General features: G+C 40.2%; 1 protein-coding gene across 27 annotated transcripts in view; it reads right to left on the bottom strand.

The window, feature by feature from the left end:
• LOC122782306 (neurexin-1a) overlaps positions 1-15900 on the bottom strand; it is a 215725-nt gene that overhangs the window by 102369 nt on the left and 97456 nt on the right. For all 27 annotated transcript variants that reach the window (XM_044046648.1, XM_044046618.1, XM_044046625.1 and 24 more), the window contains 5 exons: positions 12955-13077; positions 12219-12600; positions 10170-10360; positions 9346-9519; positions 6031-6150 (listed from right to left, as the gene is read on the bottom strand). In XM_044046648.1, the coding sequence (XP_043902583.1) occupies positions 6031-6150; positions 9346-9519; positions 10170-10360; positions 12219-12600; positions 12955-13077 (990 nt within the window). The remainder of the gene's footprint in view (positions 1-6030; positions 6151-9345; positions 9520-10169; positions 10361-12218; positions 12601-12954; positions 13078-15900) is intronic.

Below are 15900 nucleotides of genomic sequence, written 5' to 3'. Positions count from 1 at the left end.
TGTAAAGAACGCATTTGCTGGGGACTATTTTCAGCAGCAGATTAATACACGTTTGGTGCTGCAGCCAGTTTTGACTAAACCTCAGTGCCTATGTTCAGGGTGATAAAGAATTGTGCTACCCAGTGCAATAATAGTGTGGCTCAGTGATGTGTTTTAATGGAGGTCATGCTTCAGTTGCAAATGCTACATAAGACTTTGGATACAGACAATTGTTACTCCGATCAATTCATTGTTGGTTTTAATGGGCTTTGTTGACATCTTGGTGTATTAATTCATTAAATGTAATAACGCATAGGTCACAAAAGGTAAATGTTCATTTATTGTTTCATTCATACAGTAACACAGAGGTGATTGTACATCTGAAAAGCTTTCCGCGGCCTGACAACAAGATCAGTTAAACTCTGCATGAAAAGTGTGTGCGCGCGCATTTTGTGAGAATGGCCACTGAAGTGAAAAGAGAGAAGAACTTAAGAGTGATTCTCTCATATCTTGGGGACCAACGGTTATACACAGCGAGGCCAAGCATTCGAAACACACTGAAGCTTAAACATTTTCAGACCCATGGATTTGTTTCAATGAACTGCATTAAAAAGGGTGACATTCATGGCAAAGAGAACATTACTTCCATGTGACAGAAGGCTGTTTACTCCAGTGCCTCAAATCCCCTTGGCTTTGCTTCTGGCCTGGGTGTCCCCTTTTATTGATTGAAACCAAACTAAGTGGTCTAATCCTTGCATGCCACCACAGAGGAATAGGACAAAACTGTCTGGAGTACTTCCTGTCTGCCTCTGTGTCCTTGTGTGTGTGTGTGTGTATGTATGTTAAATATGAGGGGAAGTCAAATGGTACCGAAATACAAGTGGCCTATTTTACAAGGCAATAACTTTCCTAACAAAGACTTAGAAAAGACGAAATTGGGACACATAACTACCTCAGCCAATGACATTATGTTCTATTGCAATTTGTATTGTGTTTTCATCTATTTACAAAAAAAACTTTATTGAAACAATGTATTAAAAACTTGTTGGGCATGAACCAAAGAATATTTTGGAGCAGATCAGATTAAGCGGCTGGATATAGGTGTTTTTTTCGCCCTGCCTTTAACTTTGTAAGATTTATGAATTTTTTGTCAATTATTTGAAAAAGATAAAAGCTTATATAAAATATTTAAAAAAGCAGAAGGATAACCAAAAAGGGGTTGGTGAGTGTTGTTGCTTTTTTATCACAGAAAACACGGCAAAAAAAAGAGCACAAATAGCCAACACTGAGACCCACTGGTGCATTGTTAGTTGCCACCGTCGCCTCTGTGGATTGGTTTAATTCATTTTCTGAACGTTCTTTGATTTCCTAGATAGTTGTTTGAACTGGATTTCATTTGTATTCTTGCTTTTGTGGTTCCTCTGTGTTAGAAGGCGGGCAAGACACTATAAAAAAAAACATTGTTCTGTATGTGCTAACAAAAAAAAAGGACTGTGTCTTTCACAGACACGAGTCCACGGTTCGCGTGGCAGATATCGAGCCGGGGGTCGCAGACACACTACTCTCACGGTACAAAGACGCAAGAGTTAGCATTGACTCAGACACTTTAGAAATCAAATAAGAGCGGCTTGTCTCTGACCCTTGGGCACGGACACTGGATACTACACCCGCAGACAAACTCCATTGTTGATATAATATTGACATGGCACTAATAGCTCTGGCTGTTAGACTGGATGAGCATCGAGGCGAGGTGAAAATTGCATGACGGCCAGGCGTACCCCTCGCTATAGCGTCTCCGCGACCCACTTCAGCTCAACGGCAAACACTATTCTGTTTGTCCATGCACATTACACTCAGATGCGTGACCACTGCAGGCAAACTCCCGCGGGAAGTCTAGACTGGAGTTTTTAGTCAAACACACACGTGCACATACGTGTCAGCTTTTCAATGAAAGCTAGAGCAGTGGACAGAGAAGAAGAACTACAATTTTGGACTGAAAATTAACAACTGTACACTAAAGTGACTACGCTGTGACCTAACCAATGTGCGTTGCCCTTGGCTTCATCAAGTGCTTTCTTGATGTGAATTTCTTGGCAAACCTGAAGAAGCTACAGGCGAGACGCAGAGTGAAGTCATTTTAGTGCGACAGTGCAATTCTGACCTTCACTTGAGACGTTTTAGCACCAGATCTCTACTCTGGCTGTACTACGATTCAAATCTCTGCCCTAAACATAACCAGTTCCTCAGAAATAAGAGTTCTGCCTCATTAGGACCAGGCATGTATGCCCGCATGCACACACAGCGTCCTACATGTCGTCTAATTCCTCCTGGCATCAAAAAGTGGTAGTAATGATGAGAGTAAATGCATGCTTAACATTGTCCACAACCGTATAAATTCATTTCACATGCACAGTGATCTGAGAGAAATCTGATTCATCGCCCTCTTGTATTTTCTTCTTTTTCAGCTATGCATCTGTGGGCATCCTCTGCTGATAATTGGAGCTATAAATACAACTCTACTGTGTCCCCAGTTCATTCATTCATTCTAAAAAAATCAAAAATCGTGTGGTTGCGAGATGATGAAGAGAAAGATGTGAAGATTATTAGTTTTTTTTTATACGTGCTTTCATCTCATCTATCATTCCGAAGTGAAAGGTGCAGCGCTGTTCTAAAAAGTTTGAAATACTTTTATCATAAAACACTCAAAAGTGCAGCGGAGAGATGATGGATTGCTGTGGAAAAAGAGCTTGGTGCAGAGTCTGTGTGGACCAATGCAAGGCATCGACTATCAAGTGTGTGTGTGTGTGTCTATAAAAATGTGGCTAAATCATCTTCGGTTGTTAGCTGGAGGCAAGTGGACTTGGGCTTGATTTAACTTTGACAACGTTACGCCTCTATCTCTAACAGATAGTTGTTAAATTAAATCCAGTTTGTGATTTTGTGAGAGTCAAGGTGTCAAAGAGGGCAGTCCAGTTGCCTACAGCTAACTAATGATGATGACTATGACCCAGATGACTGAGAACCTTCACAGACACATTAGTCTAAATCCTCCTCAGAATGAAACAGTCAGAATGCCATGCTTATTTTGGCCATAAATAGCATCACAGAATTGTTTTGGGTACTTGCCACACGACACTGCATGCTGAGTTTTTTCCCTTCATTGTTAAATAATGCTAAATTACTGAGATCCTTTTACTTTCATTGCGATTTCAAACCTCATGAGGAAAAAATAATAATAAAATAACAAAAATAAATCTGTGGTGCTTGCTTGGAAGGAGTAGAGTTATTTAACCTTGATGACAAATCAGCATTTGGGATTATCTCCCATGGTGAATGTGCAGCACTCCCAGTAACACCATTTACTTTGTGTGACATTTTACGATTTTTCAAATGAATGGATTCCACAATCCTAATCTATCACTGCAACGAGTCTACAATAAATGCCAATAAGAGGACATTCAAATTGCTGTAGTTGGACATTTTTCATTTACATGCCTTGAATGATGAGATGGTATCGGTGTATTAGACATATTAGTCCCTTTGTGATTTGTGACTGACAGCTGTACAATTCATCCTCACTTAAAATGCTACAGGGGCCAGGAACTGTGAAATGGAGCTGTTCTTCTGAGCAGGCAAGATGCCAAGATTATACCCGCTAGAGAAATATGTGGAAATGCAGAAAACCTCCCCTGAAAATTCCTGACTGGAGACACAGCGCTGTCGTAAATTGCCAGAATTTCAGCTTATGCAAATCTGTCTAGTAAAGAGTGATATTTTCCTAAGAGATGCCTCACTCATTCCCTCGATCCCCATGACAATCCATCAACTCAGATAAAAACCTCAACCATCTCCAGCTTCATTTCTCCTTCTCATAGATTTCTCATTGGCAGAGTTAGGCCGTCTTGCATCACTATTCTGAGGACTGGTTCAGACTCTCTGTAGGGAGCGGGATTTCTCAGAAAGTCTGTTTCTGGTGGTCACACATTACATCCCCGGGGCCTGCACATTGATCTTTCCTATTGTTTCCCTCGTCGTTTTGTCAGGTCAGCTGGAATAATGAGACTAACAGTACAAGACTCAGCAGGTCGGTTCACTTTTTGCCGAGATATAATATATGCATACGTGTCCTGTGAGGTGTTATGCTCCCAATGCTGGAACAAGCTGCGCAGCCTTGCTCGGGATGAATATGTATGACAGAAACAAAGAAGGAAAAAAACACTTCCACATTGTACGTCTTTTTTTTTTTTTTCCATGACGCTCAAGGAAGGTTCACTTGGAGTTCGTCATCAAAAATATCCCTTAACACCTCCTGCGTGAGCCTTACTCCACTGTTGAGTCAAACAAGGTTTGAGGAATGAAAGGGAGAGAGTAAAACGAGCAGGGGAGAGCTTGGATCAGGACAAGCTACACTCAACCCCTCAGCTCATGGACAGAAGAATCCTTTTAGTGTTATCATAGGCTGTAGATATGTTCAGGCTGTGGGGTTGCTCGGGAAACTATTAACACTTTCTCTTGATAACAAAAGACGTAGCCTTATCAGGATAGTAGATGTGACACAGAATGCATTAACATTTATGGTGCGCTCTCCTCTGCTTGTGTGTCATCCCCAGAGTGCCCACTCTCCTTCTTTTGCTTTAATGCAGTTCAGCACTTTGTCCATTCACCCCGTACTGTGTGAACCACTGCAGAAGAAAATAATGACCACACAAAATCCCCTGTGCATGTTTGGCATAAGGAAGTAGCCCATTTTCTAAAAGCAGAGCAGACATTAGCCTAGTTTTCCCAAAAGCGAAGCATTAATCAGTAAATAGTCCTTAAAACAAGATGCCCATTTAACTGTCTTTAACAGAGATTAATATTGCAGAACTTTTAAATTACACTTTGGATTACAATTGGATTGTGTGCGTGCGTGTGTGCGTTCCACATTAGCGGAACTTGCCTTTCTCAAGGGGCCTAAAAGCAAGTCCTTGTAATATGTTTATATATATACATACATATATATATATTTATATTTCGGCGTCTCCCTCTCGTGGGTTTGCCACAGCGGATGATCTGCATATTTGATTTGGCAGAGGTTTTTACACCTCCCATTTATCTGAGCTTGGAATGACACAAGGACCCTTGTAAAGCATTATATTTTAGTGAAAGAGCACGTAAAGGTTAGGATAAGGTTAGGTGAAGGTTACAGTTAGGGGAATGATAAGTAGCAGTAATGGTGAAGCTAGATTAAGTATCAAGGGAATGGATGTAAATCAGTGCAATGTCCTCTGAAGACACAGAGATGTGAGTGTACCTGCAATGTAATCATAGCAGCTAATGCAGTACTCAACGGCAGCCTAGTGGAATTCAAGTGCATAATTTGCTACATGTCATTTATTTGTTGCTAGTTTGACTTGTTGTTGATGTTTTATTTAGCAGAACACAATGTTTGTTGCTCCCTCTGGTGGCATGTCTCTCAAGTTTTAATGAGCTTTCGCTGAACCGTCAGGCAGATGTCACAAATGTGGAAGCCTCTGCCCTTTTCGGAGAATCAGCGGTATTGACTCTCTCTGCGAAGTCAACATTTACTTTACTCCAAGCAGAGCCTCTGAAATAAAACCTGTGCCAAATGACCAATCGGTCACCCAGACGGTCATACCAGTTTCTACTTGCCTGAATAATTGCAGAGCAAAATATGACAACAATGGCAAAAAAAAAAATGTGCTCCTCCAAATCCAAATATAGCACTTAGACGGGAAACAGTGACAAGCTGGAACGGTGTGTGAACAAACAGGATAAAAATGACCCAGCTGCTGTTACACCCACCTTTTAATTGTCTAGCACCAAGGATTTCCTGAAAGTGTTTATTCAGCATAACAGATGGAACGAAGATGAGTTTGAACAGCGTCGTCTTGTGTGATTTATCAGGACTTAAATGTAATGAAGAAACCCCATCGTTTAAGGGTGCAAAGTCAATAAAATTCCACGTTTACTATGTGGACACCCAGCTTCTATGACAAACAGAATGAATCAAAAAAAATCCATGTTTGAATAGGAAAGATTGAATCTTACCGTCATTACACAACGGCCCGCCAAACGTTGTCATGCTGCAGTCACAGCTGAAGCCCTCCCACTGCTGCAGGCACACGCCCTGGTTGGCACACGAGTCCTCTTGGCATGTAGTGCTGGGGCCTGGATGTGGACACAAATAGCAACTTGGTGAGCAGACGTTTACCATACAACAGGCGGCGAAATCTACAGATTGAGTCTGCAGTGACATGAATAGTCACGCTGAACCTAGTACACAAAACATACAGCATTCTATGAAAACACACTGGCAACTGTGTCGTCTTATTGTATTCCTTTGACAAATATGGTGACTGAAATCACGACCTGAACAATAACAGACACATGTAACATATTTCTCAACACATCAAACTGACTATTGATTGAAATATTTTATTTCCGTTCCATTTCCAATCAAGAATAGCACCGTATTAAAGTACAGATACGGTTACAGCCTCGATTTCCATCTTGCTTTTGTGCGGTAAAGTAGTGTGCATTTAGACGGTGTTTACTTGTGATGTGGCTTGATTATTGTTACACCACAGTAACTTGTCTCTCCACCAAATTGCACACTCTGTAATGTAATTCTCCTTCCCATCTCCAAACTGTCACACATCCTGCAGACAATCAATCAAATGCAACTGGATCACCCCACACTGTGTGTTATTAGCAGCTTCGAAAGGACAATGATTCTTTGTTCTTAAGTTGCAGGCTCCTGAGTTATTCATGTGTTTTTTTTTTAACACCAGGGGAAGTAAGTGTGCTTCCAGATGTGTTTTAAATCTAGGTGTTTAATAACCATCAGTTCCTCAGTTGCTCCGTCAGTCTGAGCTGAACTCAAGTCCAGTTTCCTACATCCATTCATGCATAACTCACCTTTACTGCCATAATAACCCATTATCTGTTTTCATCATCATCGATGAAATGTTTTAGTTGCTCAGTTGTTAAATACATATTTCACTCCCGTCCTTGTCTATATGATCTTTTTTTTTTTCTTCTAAATAAAGGGTGTGCTGGTCAGCCTCACAGTAGCTATGGTAACTGCTTTAATGGTTCAAGCATTTGCTGAAGCCCACTCACAGCTGAAAAATAACAATAATGAAAAAAAAAAAAGCTAAATTGCTAAAGCAAAAAGCTGCACATCGTGTGCTTTTCACTATACAAGGAAAAAACAAAACAAGACAGTGCGTCATGATTAACATGCAAGACATTTGAATAAAATTCAAATAATAAGCATTTAATTGTATGATATACTCAAGATTCCACTGCTTAACAAACCATTCAGAGTGGAATTTGTTATATGGAATTTGCTAATTTGACTTTGCTCGACTTATGATGAGTCAGGTTAACACAATGATCACCATTTTGTGGCCATACCGCTTATGTCTGACATATAAAAAAGTGAAAACAATTAAAGATGACGAGCAGACTTTCTCTCTTAGAGAAAATATGGTGGCCTTCTGGTAATATTAAGCACAAAAGGTCCTTTCTAGAGCCAGTGTTCTTCACTGTGAGAGTGTGTGTCAGACATGGTGGGCTCTAGATGTCAAGATGTTATTCTAAGGTAATAAAAGCAGGCATGTCAGAGGATTATACAGTAATGCAAACATTGTTATGAAATGGCAATACAAAAAAAAAGTTAACGTTAATTGGATGATTAGAAAATCCTATTTCCATATAAAATATATGCAAACATACTGGTCAGTCATGCTATTTGTTTTTCAATGTACATTTAAACGTTTTTTTTCTTATCTTATTCCTGTATGTGATAAAGAAGTGATAATAATATACATATGGCAAAGGTGGACATGTATTACATGTAAAACAAATAGCTTTAGTGCATATTATTAATATTAAAAATAAAAATATAAAAAAAAAAATTCATGGGAAGCTCATGAAGAACTAAACATTGTAGTTAATATTCAGTCCTGCAATAACAATAATGTACAGTATGTGAATGGAAGGGGGGCGGGGCATACAGTATGCTAAAGCAAATCAAATTTGTGATGCAATGGCTGTAGTATTTTTAAGGAACAGAAGGCCACTCCATATGGCAGGTGAATAAATGGCAATCTGAGTTATTTTGTTCAAGGAGGTGCAGGAGGTGTGGAGGTAGAAACTGCTTGGGGCGGAGGCATTTCAGATGCAAAGAGGGAAGTGGACTCCATATCAAACAGACAAAGCTGTCTACCCTGCAAGTCAGCTTTCATCAATGCAAACTGTCAGCAAAATTATAGGGAGATGGAAAAGGCAAAGTGTACCAGCTGTAAGTAAAACACCGACATGTCAGAGGTGGAGTAACAGAAACACAGAGTGTGGAAGCAGCTCACTGTTCTGCCTAATGGAGGCCAGGTTACACAAGACTCCAAATAGACTAAGTAATGTGAAGGTAGTCCATTATAATGTTCATGGGACATGCTTTGTCCATGAACTTACATACATTTTTAAAACAGCAGAAACATTGGCTATTTATGCTCATGCATAATCTGAAACGATCCCTACTTTACTCATATACCATCAATAACGACTGTATATGCTGTCACCACAATCTAGTGAATGCACTGTCATGGAAGCTGTCTTTCAGCGAGAGCAACCACGGATTCTGGGTGACGTGCAACATCAGCAACAAGTCTGATTACATTGGTAATGTTGAAAAGACAGTTGTGCTGTCAATAGAAGAAAAAAAAAACACAGACCAGATGAATTGAGAAATTAAACTAAGTGAGTCACGATGAAAAATAAATCAAATATTGTCTCTGGATGTGGCGCACACATTAGAATGGGCAAATTATATTCATGCATGCAACAAAGGCTTCATACATAATTCAAAAGGATTGCTCCTGGCAAACTCTCAGAGCCAGCAAGCATGCATAGTGCAAAACAGAATGGGTATAAAATGGATAATAACACTGGCAGTACAAATATGGCAGAGAGAATAATCAGATTATGGCCAAGTGAAACGGAAATGATTGCCTGTAGAGGGGTGTCAGCGCTTGATGCATTCTAACAGAATACTAACACACTTTATGGATGTTAAATTACACGCCACAGGTTGGCAGCGCGTGTGTGTGGATGTGCTTCACAATTAATGTATGGCCTTGTCGGACAAGTATGACTGAGCTGAAATAGCATGTTGTTTTACACTTGGGGGTGAGAGACCAGAGTGACTAAAGGAATTAAAAAAAACAGCAAACTTTTTTTTTTTTTTTAAATAAAATGTTGGACAGGAGCTTTTGCAAACCAGAAACAGACCAAGTCTGACAGGGACGAATCACCAGCCACAGAAATGACATTTCCTAAGTGGATTGGGAGACTGCTCACCTTCACAGCCTCTCTCAATCTGTCCCACGCAGTCCAGAGCATCTGACATCAGGTCTGGGAGCCGGCCGTTCAAATCCATTGATGCCAGACAACCCTGGAAACCCTCCTTGGCATGCACTAGCTTTGGCAGCTGCTTGTACAACTCCTTAGACACCCCGCCAATGTAAAGGTTACCTGTGAAAATATGAAGAATGTGACAACACTGCCCTCTAGTGGGAAGAAAATGTGGTGCACAGCTTACAGGAACATTCACTCATGATAGATAGATAGATAGATACATACTTTATTGATCCCAAAGGAAATTCAAGACACATGAGGGTCATAGTTTATAGAACACTGAACATTCCATATCTAATTAAAGTTACATCTAGCTAATGAAAACAGTTGATAAAGCAAGTAATTAACCCTCTAATGCAGAGGGTTAATTACTGTCAGTTTTGTTCATAAATCTGTAAACCCCTTAGTACTGATTAATTAAAGACATTAAAGTTGTTTTCTGACAACAATTACATGTTTTACAATAATGTGAAGAACTAATTAGGCAAATATTGTTCTAGATGACAGGGTACTTTTGTCTGAGGTTGCTTTGCTAATGACAAATGGTCTTTTCTATAAGCTGCCAGTGTTGTGTACTAAACAGACATGAGGTTATGTTCTTGGTGGTAAAGTGTAAGGGCTAAGTGTTGCTTTTATCCCTCCAAACCCTGAGCGTTTCTCCGGCTGCTGCAACCTCTCGCGACCACAGTCCTGTTTTTTTTTTTTTTGTCCCCCTAGGCCACTGCTGTCCTAATTTACCGAAATCTAAAAACTCTTTGTCTACGTACCCTTCAGGTCCAGGTTTTTGGCTCCTGTGGTTGTCTGCGTGGTGACCTTTGTATCAATCTTGACAGTGTGGAAGTTGTTGGTGTCCCTGGAGATGACTACATTATGCCAGTGGTTGTCGTTAAGGGGCTTGTTAGAGTTGCCTTTGATCAAGTGAGCTCCATTCCCCAGGTCGGACACATAGTGCAGGTAACTGCGAGGACAAAAAAAGAGATTATAATATAATATGAGGGTGTGCAGCCATGCACAGAAATGGAAGGACATGAAAACAATATGAAAGCATCAAATACCATGTGGATATAGTTTATAATTAGTGTGGCCAACAATGCTTTTTTTTGTATGATAATGTGACATTTTTTGCAAGGTTTTTTCATTATGGTAAAAAAAACGTAAAAGTATAATGAAACTCTGAAAAGTGGAATGATGTTGCTGGTGTTGCTGTGCGCCTGTGTGTTCAAATGTGAAGATATGAGAGTATCAGGAAGAGCAGCTGTCTGAAACTGAGCTAAATAATTGGCAGGTTGCAAAGGAGTCTTGGCGTTATTGAACAAATTGGGTGTTCAATGTTTTCTTTTTTTCAATTTATAATTTATGTGCTCATTTAAATTCAAATGTATGGCTTTACTGTTAGCTATGGTGAACAAAAAAAAAAAGTTAACTTCAGGCAGTACTAAAGAAGGTCACTCTATAGCTGCAGCTATGAAATAAGAAATGCACCCTAGTGTAGTTGATTCCCTTTTATGTCGGCTGTTTGTTGTGCCTTCATGGAGATTTATACAGAACAGCAATAGCCAGAAGCTCTTTTAGAAAATATTCTGGCTCATAGGTGATAAGAAAATAATTTGAATTCCTATAATAATGGCTTTAAAAAGCTGTCACAAATTATATTCTGTTTAGAGACTGTCGTACGGTCTGACGAGTTGCATTATTAAAACCACAATCCATTTATATAGATAGTCTTACATAAACAGACATCCTGCTTCACAGTTATAAAACTATCATTCAACACGGTTTAAAGCTTTTTTTTTTTTTGGCTTTTCACATTTGCTTGTCTTCACACCTGCTGGGAGGTCGGTCTGCTCTAGAAATGAAGTTGTGTGTTTCAAGAAAAGAGTTGAGAAGTAAACTGTTGCCCCAGCAGTGACAAAAGGTCTACCACTTCATCCTGTACATGAAGGTCACAGAGACACTGGTGCCAATCCCAGCTGACACGGGGCGAAAGGCGGAGTACACCCTGGACAGGTCGCCAGTTCATCACAGGGTCAACACTCAGAGACAAACCTTTCACTCTCGCAGTCACACCTACGGTCCGTTTAGAGTGTCCAATGAACCCCTGCATGTTTTTGGAGAACATGCAAACTCAATGCAGAAAGGCTCTTGGTCAGACTGGGTCGCAAACCTGGGTCATTTTGCTGACTTTGCTGCACACAACAGGGCTAGCCACAATTCCACTATAACTAGCCACTATTCCACTATCCATGTGGCCCAAATGTGTTATGATATCCTCAAAATAAACACATTATGGACAATTATGCCATGTATTTGTTGAATAGCATATGAAAGCACTTTGAGTCTATACTTGTTAACCCTTAGTGCTCAGATCTGTGCCACAGGTGCAACCAAGGTAATTTGCAGTGGGAATAATACACAACTCCTGTTTATAGGTCACATATTCAGGCTTTCAAAAAGGTAATTTAGCAATAATTTTGCAGAAGTCACAAAATAGACTTTTTTCTTTTCTTTTTGTTCATAAAAACTAGCTAAGTGAGCTTTGAACTGTGACGTATTTCCAAATTTTCACAAATTCAATCCGATTTGAACCATTTTGAGTACTTTTTGCTCAGGTGTGTTTATATAGTTGGTGATTGTCGAGGTTGAGCTGAAAAAAAAGGATATAAGACACTCTATATTGCACATTTTTTATACCCTTACTATGTTACAGTATACACATACTGTAACATAGTAATAGTAAAAAAACAGCCAAAATGCTCTGTGTTCTAAGAGTTTCATGAAACGTGCTGGTGTTTCCTACTTGGGTACAACACACTTACCCTTTGACCAGCTCCACCACGATGAAGTCATTCCCATCCCCGCTGTTGTAAAGGATGAGACCGTCTGAGGAAGTGGTTTTGAATTGAAAGAAAAGGTGCATGGAGTAGTAGGCCTGCAGGGTGGTGAGGGTCACGTAGCTGGAGCGAGACTTGAACGTGATGGGGTCAGCGATGATGTTCTTGAAACCAATCATGGCGTTGAGCTCACAGTAATCAATGTCACCATTTTTACAGAGGTCTATGTAGGCCATGCCGTTGAAGGAGAGGCTCTGGAGGTGGCCGATGAAGTTGGACGGCACAATGGACAAGAATCGCTTCTCTGTCACGATGCCAGTCTCAATGTTATGGAACTCCAGCTGGGTGTGGTCACCTGCCATTTGACCTTTGATCAGCAGAAGAGGGAGGGGGTTTAAATATGACAGTTACGCAGGCCCATGCTGTGCAATTAAATGGTCACCAATAGTTTATTTTATTCACCAACTGCTGTTTCTTTAGATAATTTTAATTGAAATAATTCTTAGAATTACAATAGGTCCTCTCACACTGTGTGAGTGCTCGGTCCCTAATTAAAAGTGCCATATTCTCAGCACTGCCTAGTACAAAGGAATACCTCTGTTTTTCTAGCAAGCTTGTTTCTTACCTAGAATCTGAGAGTCCAACACCAATACATGTCAGAGATAATTTAGGTTTATAGGAGGAAAAATACCATGTCAAAGCAAGAGATGAGGAGAAGTACCTTCTACAGGCGGCAGATCATCAACCGTCAGTTTCAAACTCTTGCCCCTCCTGAACACACGCACCGTGTGCCACTCATTATCGTTCAGATTCTGACCCGCAAAAATTGTCTCTGGGCCTTTGCCTGCAGGATAGTCCAAATACTGGTTAACACACATGCAAGCACGCACACACACAATAGAGAGGCAGAGAGACAAGAGATATAAAAGAATCGGAGAGGAGGAGGAGGAGGAGCGAAAGGACAGTGTGAATGACTTAAGTAGTTTGACAGAGACAGAAAACATCAAGGTTAACACAGTTAATGGTCCGTTAAAAAACCCCCCCACATCATTCTACGGTGCACTATTAGACGGGGCATCACATTTCTGAATTGTCACTGAATAATATTTTCATCAAACCAAGAGGAGGGAGGCAGCAATCAGGTCGTCACGTTGTTATTATTGCCATCGTCTGTAAATGTATGAGGGTCTGTGTGTGATCATTCACTGAACAAAGAGAATATGTGATGTGTCATTATGGCTTGACTCTCAGTTAAAGAGAGATATTTTTTCCTTCTCACGCCACATGGTGGCAGCAAAAGGCTGCGATAGAGAAAGGCACCGAATTGAGCATCACTCTCTATCTTGTTTAACTAAAGGGAGTTCAGTGCAGTGTTTGATTTCTCCTCTTATATCCTCCACATGAAATGAAATAATAATGATGTGGGAATAAATTCTAAACTCTACATCAATTATTGAATGATTTATAAAAAAATATACAGTATATATATGTAAGAAAAATGCAAAGCATTGTGCCTTTTAAAATAAGGGAAATGCAGAGTGTGATTTCCATTAGCATTGAAAATGAGCAGTTAGGTAACAGGTTCTGCAGAAGAATATTAAATGAACTGTTTTATTTAGTCTGGTGCAACTTCAATGAATCGCTTGCTAATGTCAAATAAGTAATGAGTGATATTTCACAGATAGCAATGCTTCAAATCTATGATATATCTATCTATTATTCTCTGAATCATACTACAAATGAATAAGGAAACCAACATATGCATATAATGAATATACTACATTGGTAGAGACATTTGTTAGCAAGTGGTAATTAAACAAATCTTAACAGCTTAAGAGCCTTTTAGAACTGCTATAAAGTCTTATTTTCACCTAGTAGGCACACATAACCAAACAGACAATTGAGGATTTAACACTGGGACATTTTTGGATTCCCCCAGGCTTTGGACACCGTGGCCACTGCAGAGAGAGGATTTCAATGGGCCTGCGGTTCATTCTCCCCAACCCATTATGGCTATTTATTTCCTCCCTTTCTACACTTTTCAAAACCCCAATGCATTGTGTTTGCAAATCTGAGGGCGCCAAAATACTGGGACACACTCCAGTTGTGGAGGTACAGTTCTACAGGTAAAGCACACTAAACATCAGGCAGGCCTGAACGCGGAAGACTGACGAGGGATAAGGATGAGAGACATGAAATAATTGGAGAAAGTTGGACTCAAACGCCTGCTTGATCTTTGCCTTCTATCATCCTGCCCTTGGTGTCCTCCAAGGAGAAAGACAGAAAATGGGAAAAAGTAATTTGTCATATTAAAGGACCACAACGTAGGATTTGCTCTCTGGTTCTCCCTACAGTCAGTAAATGGTATTGTTTGTTACAAGAGCAAGAACAACCTCTAATGTGCAACAAAACATGTCCTCTGATTAGCCTAAGATATGGCATTTTATTTTATATATAGAACCAATTCTCTCTCCTTGTCCAGCCTCTTATTTATTTTCTCTCCTTAACCCCCTCCGTTTCTGTGCTGCATCTGTCATGCCATGATTTGAAGGTACAATCCTACATTGTGTCACTTTAAGCAACACGCTCCTGCACAACATGCCCTGGTTTTGCTGTGCACGTTCAGTCCCTGGTCCAATCTGCCAGCTGCTGGCCACATACTGTGACCCTTCACTCCACTGTCTGCCAAATCCAGCCCTCTCCAGTGCCCTTACTGATGGTGATCTATTCGCAGTGATGGATCTACAGTGATCTCTCCTCCCTTATTGGCATCTGGCCCAAGGGAACAGTGGAGAATTGTGGCACAGGGCAGCATGAGAAGATGTAATTATCCAGTCAGTCCAAGTCACCCAAGTGGAGAGGAAAAAGAACGGAATAATATGCTGACCAGGCAGCAGACGATGACCATCAACAAAGAGGCCAACACCCATATAAAGGGAACGTTTAGCAGATTGCCACGTTAGGCGACCTGCTTGTCAAATCAATGCCCTTGTTTAAACATGAGAATGTTTAAGCCAGCAGAGGTTAAACAGTGTTAAAGCAATACATGATGGTGGTCACAGCTAAACAATTTTGCATTGTCGGTCATTTGTGCTACAACATGCTGCCATCACTTCACTGAGATCATCACTGAATATCTTTTTTTTTTATCATGTCACGTTAACTACCTGCACACAGCAACTGTAGGGGATGTTTGATGTTGATTTTTAATGGCGTGCATGTTGTTTACAAGGACTTTTATAAAAGCCAAACGACTGCATCCACAAAGAACCTCAGCGTAATTACTCCTCATCTAAAGCAATTCAGTGCTCTTACCCTCTACCGGATACAACCTGCTATACAAAAGCAGTTGCATGGTAATTGATCTGTTTAAGTTTGAGATTTCAGAGGGTTCTGAAGAACATGAAGGTGTTACAGTCCCTGTATCTCATGTTTTACACCATCATGAACTGACATATTCTTTACTGTCGGGGGTGACAATAATTGCCAGATTAACATATAAACTCAAGCAGTCTGCTCGTGATTCATTATTTGTAGCAAAAGACGAGGAGAGCCTGGTGTTCTGAATGTTCTTCAACTGAGTATATCCAGTTTTGTTGTCATGATGTTCTGTATAATATATCTGTACACTATATACATTTTTGTTTTGGCCACATGAAATGAAATA

Source organism: Solea senegalensis, linkage group LG15 (genome assembly GCF_019176455.1).
Source record: "Solea senegalensis isolate Sse05_10M linkage group LG15, IFAPA_SoseM_1, whole genome shotgun sequence".
NCBI classification, from domain to species: domain Eukaryota; kingdom Metazoa; phylum Chordata; class Actinopteri; order Pleuronectiformes; family Soleidae; genus Solea; species Solea senegalensis.
The sequence above is the reverse complement of the archived record's forward strand: the minus strand, read 5'-3'. Positions and strand labels throughout refer to the sequence as shown.